Source organism: Halichoerus grypus, chromosome 5 (assembly GCF_964656455.1).
Source record: "Halichoerus grypus chromosome 5, mHalGry1.hap1.1, whole genome shotgun sequence".
NCBI lineage: Eukaryota > Metazoa > Chordata > Mammalia > Carnivora > Phocidae > Halichoerus > Halichoerus grypus.
The window spans coordinates 107,645,043-107,655,178 of NC_135716.1; the positions used below are offsets into that span (position 1 = coordinate 107,645,043).

The following is a 10,136-nucleotide window of genomic DNA, read 5'->3' on the forward strand; positions in this document are numbered from 1 at the left end:
TAAAGTTTCTATCATCTTACTCCTTGAGAGATGCACAAATAAACTGTATATAATAATGTAAACTTTGTTTCAGTCTGAAAGCTCCCAGTCATGAGCATATTGTCATTTAGAGCTGAAATAGAGAAAAAAAGTAAAAAAGGGTAACCAAGGTCATAAAAAGAAGAGCAGAAAATAAAATGCCAAAGAGAATACAGGAAGATAGCTCTAAGTAAGAGCCAAACCTCCTTGAATGCAGACCTTGAATTCAAACAAAAAAATTATCTTGTTAAAAGTTAAAAACAAAAGCAGAAAATCTTAACAGCATACTAATTTGACAAACATTGTTACATCCTTCTGTTTTTGTTTTATGCAACAAAGTATTTCTTATTGTTGATGAAACATCTTCTCTGCTTCACATATTAAGCACACTTCCAATTAATATGAAGAACAAAGCAATGTGTAACCACATGAAAACTCCTCAGCGGTGAATGAAGAAAACCCTAGTTCTTTAAAAATAAAAGAGCATCTTCTTTAGCTATTAGATGAACCTGATTAATTAACATAAATTAGAATTTTTAAATAATGAAATATACTCCTCAACACATGACAGGTGGGTATGCTATCAAAGCACTTTTTGAAATGAAAATCTAGAATCCAAATGCAGTGATATAAATGCATAACATTCACATTTTTATTCCCCTCATTCCTGGCAATCTAAAGTTTTCTAGTTTAAGTGCATCACCCTTTGTTGCTTTTTATTACTTGTGGGTCCTTCAAAGTTCAAAACTGGAAAAAATGGAAGACACGACCACTGAAAATTCAAGGTTCATTTCTTCTGTCCACAGAAACAGTTTTAGATCATCTAGTAGAAAACCTATGGAATGCAGTCGATTAGGTCTTGTGTTTCTAAGCTGGAGATCTCTCTTTCTCTCTCCCTCTCTCTCTCTATATATTTATACACATACATACACATATTTTGCCCATCTTTCAGAAGACAAAAAAATTTAAGCTACAATTATGAAAAGTAGATCTATGAGAACTACATTCCTGGAAGCCTCCTAAGTTACATAATGCAACATCAGATAAAAAAACAGAGAAATCTGGACTGATCCTAATTATTGCATGGTAATGTTTTACAATGAACACTGTCAGTCTTTCGGTGCCTACCTTGTAGGATGTCATTGGAAAAGCGCTGCAGTACCTTGGAGCGTTTGGTGAACTGAGCAACCTAGAGCAAGTCGTGGCCATGATCGATGAAGAAATGTGTATCAACTGCGGCAAATGCTACATGACCTGTAACGACTCTGGCTACCAGGTAAGGATTCTGCTGTAATTGGGATGCTGTGAGGCATGTTTCTTCTGGCTTTTGTAGCAGAAAGCATCTTGTGTTGCTGAGTGTGCGATGCCGACCAGACGTGCCCAGTATTGCCGCTCAGCAGGGGCATGTCTGTCCTCTTGCTCTCTGAGCATGGGAATTTTGTCAAAGGAAAGCCATAATTTGTACTAACTGTGCCACTATCCAGTTAACAGTGTTATTTTAATATCGTTTTATCACCCATAACACTGGATGGAAAAATGCAACCAGAAGGAGAAATCCACCCGATGAAGGACATTAGGAAGCATTAGGCTTTAATACAGAGGGGAGGGAAGAGAACTACCGTGTATTGCCATTACCCTGAAAGGACTTGATTCTCTCTACCGGAAGAAAATTCTCTTCCATTCAATATTGACTGGGCTTCAACTACAGTAAGAAAGAAAAAGCACCTTCCTACTGGGGAAAGTGTTGGGACCCAGAATTCCTTTGTGACTGGAGAAGCCAGCAGGTTGTATTCTTACCACACGAAGTGAGCTGTGGATTCTTCCCAGGGCCTCACCCTTCAGCCGAGAGGCTGCCAGGGGACAACACAGAAGAAGCAGGGATTCAGCTGTCTTCAGTCTCAAAACTTCAGAATCATATTATTCTCATTAAACTTTTCAAGCTATGAAGAAGTAGGGTAAAATAACACCTTTTGAGATGATTAATGGAATTTTCAAGGTCGATAAAATGGCCTCTTTTTAAAAATTGAAGTTCATTTAGCTTATTCAGCCTGGAGGAAGGTCCCATGTTGCTCGTGGTGGGATTTTGCATATTCTTCTGACCACCTAACAGAGATATAACAGACATATTTTAATTTTTAAAAAATCTCTTCCTCTTTAATTTGATGTTCGTTCTATACCAAATTTTTATATGTGTCACTTTTTTTTGTAGCTGAAATGTGTCTCTAACAGTTATTTTGGAAATGCTAATCCTATCACACTCACTTTCGTCTTTCCTCTAATTAACCAATTAGAGATGAGTCAAGAAGTTCTGTCACTAAAATCATAGCAGCAGGGCTCTAATATCTCAAATCTTAAAAGTTATGACTCCTACCTTAGAATTCTAACCTTGGTACAACATCAGTAAAAAACAAAACAAGCCAAAAAACCCATATTAATGAGGAGAAAAAAATCACAATTATGCATTTAAAAAGGTTTAAAAAGTCCTCCTTTGACTCTTCTGTCTCAAAAAGATAAAAAATAGAAAATCAAAATCTTCAACTGAATATAAAATTTTATATGCCTGCAAATTTTTAAAGTATAAAATTTTTAAGATATAGGCATTATTTTATTTTCAATTGCTCCTTGGGTTTCTATTTATAAAAGGGTACACAAGGAAGAGAAATAGTTTTTACTCATTCAAACAGCCATCCAAGATGTTGTTTTATTTTTAAAAACGGCAATTTATGTGGACAAAGTTTCTTATGGTTTGTCGTATCTACAGTTCTTGTTCAGATAGAATATGGTTGTTTCCTTGAAGGTCAGACTCTTTTTTTTAATATTAAGCATTCTGACATAATTTACTCTAATAAAACCATTTTCGTTTTTATGTGCATAAAAGAGGGAAGAATTATAGTTGCAAGTAGCTTCAATTGGGAGAGGGAAACTTTTTTAACAAAAAAAAAATATTTGGAATTGGATGATAACACATTTTACATGACAGAGGACAAAAGTCAGAATGGAGGAATTATTTCATTGACAATCCTCAAACCTCAAAACTGGCACTAAAGCCAACTTTTTTTTACTCCTGTTTTCTTCTAAAAACTACACGCATAATGTGAAATCCAAGCAAATACATTCATTGCCCAGCTGACCGTGACACTTTTTCACTGTGGAGAACGAGGGATGTGAGGAGAGAAAGCACCCCACCATCCTCGGGTAGCAGACACCCCATCCCGCAGGACCGGAAGGACCTGCGCTCTGCTCAGAACAAAGGGAACGAGAGAGCTCATTTCAGAGAGTTCTGAAAGCTTTTCCTCGCACGACACAAGAAAAATACCTCTAAGGAATTTTAAACCATGTATTTCTAATTTAAAAGGATTTCTTCTCTGGTTTGTTTTCTTTTTCTTTTTTTTTTTTTTTTTTCCCCTCCCCTCTGGCCTCTCAACTGTTGCTATAGCTGCTCCGGAGGAGGGCTGGGCCGCGGCGTCTCTCCCAGAGCGGTCCTACTGCAGTGGAGGGAAACGTTCCTCCTAAAATGGGGGCGTTCTTGACCTTTTTGGTCAGTGACAGCAATACTCTTTCTTTCTGTTTGCAGGCGATACAGTTTGATCCCGACACCCACCTGCCCACCATTACCGACTCCTGCACCGGCTGCACTCTATGTCTCAGCGTCTGCCCTATTATCGACTGCATCAGAATGGTTTCCAGGACAACACCTTATGAACCAAAGAGAGGCTTGCCCTTAGCTGTGAATAATCTGGTGTGTTAAGGTGATTTGTGAAACTGTTGCTGCGAACTTGGAGGCCACCTACCTGTGCCGATCTTTTTAATTGTGATCATTGTGTTCGGCTCTTGCTAAATGGAAACAAATAAATAATTTCTGAACACATTTCTAAATGAAAACTGTAGATCTCTAAATAAATTTCCAAATTTTTAAAAAATGTCTACTGCCAGTGACCATTCAATTAATGGTCATAAAATGGAATGACTGTTTTGTGAGGATAGTTGTTAAATAACTGTGTAGCGGTTAATTGGATATTCACCATTAGTTGTCCATTCTGAAAAATATTAACTTTTTTGTGGCAATTAATGCAGTAGTTTCTAAATTGCCCTGTGCTGTGCTCTCTCTTTGATTTCTAACTGTAAGTGAAATTAAGTATTTTAGAACAAAATACCATTTAACTTACAAGAAAATGTTTCCAAGGAAACATTTTATAATTAAAAATTACATTTAATTTTAACACTGTTTCTAAGCAAATGTAATTAGCTCCATAAAGCATAAATGAAGAAAATCAAATAATTATTTACTGTGGCAGGAAAAGAAAGCCAAAGAGGGTTTGCAAAACTTTTTTAAGGCCCCTTTGTTAAAATAGCTTCTTTGTGGGGGGCTAGATACTCAAGTATTTGGTAATCATTCATATCACTCTGCTGGTCCCCACTCATGCCTGAGCTGTGTGTTCAAACTCTACCAATGAATCAACATGACATTCTTCTTTAAATATTTAAACTATGTTCCTAACAAAATAAGATATTACGATGGAGCTCTGGTTAAAGCCACTCTTTTGCTGTGCACAGATCTGCTCTGTCTGCTTCTAATAGTAGCCTTCATGATTATAGCAATTAATGTTTGAACAAAGCCCAAATTACACAGCAGTGGGTCACATGCTTCATTATTCAAGAATGAAAAATATAGTATTGGTAATATATATTAAGTGTGCAAAACTAACTTGACTACTCTTTATTTTAGTGTTTATGTTTAATTTTTAAAAGTAATCAAATAAAAGGAAATATATATTTTCTGTTACTAATAATATTTTTATATTTCTCTATTTTCATAATCAGCAAATGGCATCATATAAATTCATTTATCTCTTTGACTATGAATCCATAGTAGCAAATCTTTAAGTAATAATCTGTGGTATATTTCTATGAAAAATGAAAGATCTAGAAAAATAAGATGTTTGTTTATGCACTTTTAGAAATGCACATTTACCACAAAATCTGCATGATTGAATAATATCAAATAAAATTTCATAAAGCATTTTAAACAACGTGGTCTTTTGCTGCCTCTCTTGCAAATACAACATTATGTCAACCATTTAGATTTTGAGGTGGAGAAGTTTTTTATTAATCCTATAGTGCATTCCATCCAAGTGTATATATAATGCTAGGTCAGATCTAATGAGGGTAATGATAGTGCGGTTATTTAAATGTTTCACTTCCAGTCCCTCTCACCCAGATTTTCCTACTGAATTTAATTCCACTCTGCCAAAATGCGTCTTTCACTGGGCACAGGCCAGATTTCTTGCAGTGGTTCATGGGCAGAGATAAATGAGAAAATGGCAACCTACCATTAAAGGCACCATCTTCACTATAAGAAAAATCAATGTCACTTAATAGGTATTCCTTAGGTGGTTGTGAAATATTAAGGACTCAAATCAACAGACTCACTTTTTTGCTCCTTTCATGGTGGGGGCATTTTACCCTTTGCACTTGGTAACAGCTTAGGAAAGAGTTGAAGTTGTCCAGAAAATAAATTTACCGGGACCACGTGGATACCATCATAATGTATCACTCCCACATCAATCTGGTGAGAGTTTTTCACTCTGGGAGTTTTATGACAGTACATCCCATGGATATATGCCTGAGTCCTCTTCAAGACACTGACTGCCAGACAGAAATTTCCATAATAGAGATTAAAGAAAAGAGTAGTTTATGACTTTTGCATCCTCCTCTGAGAAAGAGTGGACATAGTGCTATGGCTCTTTTCTTGAACTACTTTGGGGAACTACAAGTGACCGGGCCTTTGAGTTAGGCCATGGCAATCTGTGATTTTACACCAAGATGTTCCTCACATACATTTCTGTTGTGTCCACTTTCTGCTGAACATGAAGAAGCATTTCTTATCTATGCTATTTATGGGAAACATACTTTAATCTTACAATGTGTGGCTTGCTGAGAGACTCCAGAATGGGGGAGAATGAAAATTATGTCATTCCATCCAGCAGGAGACCACAAGCCATTGGCCCTAACACACACGTTCTCATGGTTCCTGACCTTCAGGCATGAGTGAAGATATAGGATCAGACCAAGGAGTTTGGTTTTGAGTGTTTCCCATGTCTAAGAAACTATACTAAATGGACTACATATGTGATAGTTAATTTTATGTGTCAACTTGGCTGGGCTACAGTATCCAGATACTTGGTCAAGCATTAGTCTGGATGTTTCTGTGAAGTGTTTTTGGATGAGGTTTACACTTAAATCAGTAGCCTCTGAGTTAAGCAGTTGCTCTCCATAATGTAGGTGGGCCTCATCCAATCGGTTTGAAGGCCCAAATAGAACAAAAAGCTGACTCCTCCCCACCTCCTCAGCAAGAGGGAATTATCCAGCATTTGGCCTTTGGACTACCTTTGCAACATCATCTCTTCCTGCTTTTAGAGCAGACTGTAACTGTAATTCCTGAATCTCCAGCTGGCCAGCCATCCCTATCAGATTTTGGATTCATCAAGCCTCCACAATCACATGAGCCAATTCCTTAAAGTAAATCTCTTTATGTGCGTGCACACACACACACACACACACACACCCTGTATTGGCTTTGTTTCTCTAAAGAACCCTTTCTAATACAACATATATTATCTTATTTGAATATTAAAATGATCAAAGGTAGAGTCTATTGTTTTATCTTAGTAAAGGAGGACATGGGTGCTTAAAGGGTCTAAGTAATGTGTTACAGGTCACACAGCTAATTAGGTATGTTTCTAAGTATGTTGGTTATATCTAATAAACCTTCTGTTTTTCCTTTTGTTCACCCAGCCATTCATTCATTTAACAAATATTTATCAAACAACTACCATGTACCAAGCACGGGGCTAAGGGCTGAGGGTGTGAACTCAAAGGATGAAGGTTCCCTAAATTCCAGCCGCTTACAATCCACAGGGGAAGTGGGCATGTAACTGTTATTACAGTGCTAGAAAAACAATAGTGAGAGAAGGGACATCTACAGCCTACTGCTTTGACAAGATAATAAGTTAAGCCAAGTATTTAGCTCATAAAAGCATTTTCTAAATAGGAAACAAGAAGGAAAAGGAAAGCACAGAGGTATGAAAAGTCTGGAAGGTCCAGAGAGCTCTAAGAGCTTGGGATTAGACAGAATGAAAGGAACATGTGGGATGTAAGGCAGAGAGAGAGAGAAAGGGGTTTGAATCATCTTAGAATCCCTCAGGGAATCAGAATCAGCATTTTGTTCATTCATTCATTCATTCATTCATTCAAAAACATTTAAGTACCCCTTATATCAAGCTAGTTGATGGTGATTCAACTATGAACAAGACAGACATGATTCCTGCCTTACTGAGCTTACATCTTGGTGGAGAATACAAAAAGCAAGTAAATAAACTGCAAATTATGGCAAGTGTTTTGGCAATGACAGCTAGGGCGTGGGGTAGAGACAAGGAGGACATGCACTTACTCTTCAAGATATGGGGCAGGGAATTCCTAATGGATGGGAAGGAGCCAGCCATATGAAGAATAGAGAAGATTGTGTTTGTGTTCTAGAAGTAGAAACAGCTGGTGCAAAGGCCTGAGCTGAAAATAGCCTGAGTTATTCAAATTACTCAAAAGAAATCAAGGAAGGGTAATAGAAGGCAATGCCTAAAATCCACAGGAACCGTGGACTGGAAGCATAGGAGATTGACCTCAATTTCCTCATCTGTAGAATGGAGGAGATCATAGCCTTGCATTTAATAAGTTAGATATAATCATAATTTCTGCTGCTATTATTTATGGACATAGAAATTTTAAATTCAGTTTAAAGAAATAAAAGTCTACTAACAAAAATCTATATTTGCTAGACTCAAAATCAGACTGTCGTAGTAGTGAATGATGGTATGACTTCCTAAACTAACATTCATCATCTGTAGCAATCTAGAAAAAAATATTCCATGCAGTTGGAAGATCAAGATTAACAAAAAAAAAAAAAGAGTAGGATAATCAATTCTGACAAAAATAAAAGACCCCAGAAATAAAATTTAACATATATATGAGTAAAATTATCTCATCATCTATATATAATTATCTCATTATATGTTTAACTGTCTAATTTTACTTTCTCAATTCTATGAGCTGGATACAGCAGAAGTATTTGCTTTATTTTTTTTAAAGAGGAAATTTAAAGACAAAGCAGATAAGTGACTTACATAAAATGATATGTTTAATTAGTATCATATTAAGAAATGAAGCCCAGCTAACTTGATTTTCAGGCAATGCTCTCTCTTCTACATCATTTTGCTAAGCAAGTATTCTATATTTTTCTACAATATAGATATTCGGAGATACATTACTCACTTTTGGTGGACTTAGGTAACAGTTAATGGCCTAAAGAAATCCAGCAGTACCTGTTGTCAGAAAGGGTTAAGATACTGCCCTTAGAAACGAGCTTATTACCTGGCAGGATCTGATCTACTTCTGTCCTATGAAGTTAATTCAATTAACAGGAAAGCCATTAGACACACTATTATCTACCCAGAGCTATAACTTTTCCTCTTACCCACAGATGCACACAATTCAGCAAACAGCCTGCAGAGTGAAAATTTGGACCAAATCCTTAATGATTCTGTGAGGTTCGCAGAGTCGAGCTCTCTCTTTTATTAATTAATATGGTAATATTAATTAATATGGTACCTCTTTTATTAATTAACATGGATTTTCTGCTTAAATTTTTAAAATTACAGATGACATCTTTAAATTAAATGGTCACATTTGGGTTGGAAACATGCACAGCTGATTGTCCCTTTGTGTTAGCCTTCTATTAACTGATCCAGTGCATTTATGAACGGATACTGGCTATCATTATTTTCATATTTACTGTTGTCCTAATATGCACTGTAAACTGCGGTGCCCTAAAGAAGCCAAGTCATTTTGCCACTGGTAAATAGTCTATAGTAGTGAGTCACATTGAGTAATGTATCTGTGCAGTTATTTATTTACAGGATTTATGTAGTGCTTTTCCATATACTGTGTTCTGCAAGCACCAACAGCCTTCTGTGTACTCCTGCCTTTCTACTTTCATGCCTTCTTCATTCAACTACCATTGATAAATTCAAGTTTATATACTGCTGGCTGTTTTTGAAGATTTGCATTAGTCAACATATGGCTCAAGACCTCTTTGCTTACCAATAATTTTTTCATGTGTTTCTGTTGAAAACAAGATCTACCTGCCTATTAATAGTGCTGGTTTATTCATCTTTCTGGCCTTCTATGGTATCCATCTGCATGAATCTAGGTATTTGGGCAAAGATAAAACACCAAACACACACACACACACACACACACACACACACGTGCATAGCGATTTAAGATTATTGAAAAGTTTCCATCTGCATATTTTTATGGAGATATAAGAACCTGAATGGAAGATAAGAACCTTCCAATTCAATTTATGTCTTTAGGTAAGAAACCCCAAAATTCTTATCTACTCTCTTAAAAGAACCTCTTTTGTTTTAGAGGGGAAAGGGGTGGGGGATGGGTTAGCCGGTGATGGGTATTAAAGAGGGCACATATTGAATGGAGCACTGGGTGTTATACGCAAACAATGAATCATGGAACACTACATCAAAAACTAATGATGTACTGTATGGTGACTAACATAATAAAATAAAATTAATAAAAAAATAAAAATAAGAGAGCCTCTTTTGAGTGAAAGGGGGAAGGGAGATTTTAAGGATTTGGGACAGGACTGTGAGAAGGTAATCATGATTTTTTTTATATTCCATTTCTGTTTTGCAGCATTTGGGAGACTACATCTTGCTCCTCCTTCTTTTTTTATTTTTTTAAAAGATTTTATTTATTTATTTGAGAGAGAGAATGAGAGACAGAGAGCACAAGAGGGAAGAGGGTCAGAGGGAGAAGCAGACCCCCCGCTGAGCAGGGAGCCCGATGTGGGACTAGATCCCGGAACTCCAGGATCATGACCTGAGCCGAAGGCAGTCGCTTAACCAACTGAGCCACCCAGGCGCCCTTGCTCCTCCTTCTTATAGGCTGTGATGTTTCAATGGGGCTTCACCTACATATATGGCTGGGGGGGCATGGAATATTTAATAATGCAAGTTAATTTCTTCTTCTGGGACTATGAGCATGAC

General features: G+C 36.8%; 1 protein-coding gene across 1 annotated transcript in view; it reads left to right on the forward strand.

Annotated features, from left to right (window-relative positions):
• DPYD (dihydropyrimidine dehydrogenase) overlaps positions 1-5,048 on the forward strand; it is a 794,994-nt gene extending 789,946 nt beyond the window's left edge. The window contains exons 22-23 of the mRNA XM_036111511.2: positions 1,154-1,294; positions 3,593-5,048. Of these exons, the coding sequence (XP_035967404.2) occupies positions 1,154-1,294; positions 3,593-3,766 (315 nt within the window). The 3' untranslated portion in view covers positions 3,767-5,048. The remainder of the gene's footprint in view (positions 1-1,153; positions 1,295-3,592) is intronic.
• Positions 5,049-10,136: the final 5,088 nt, after the last annotated feature.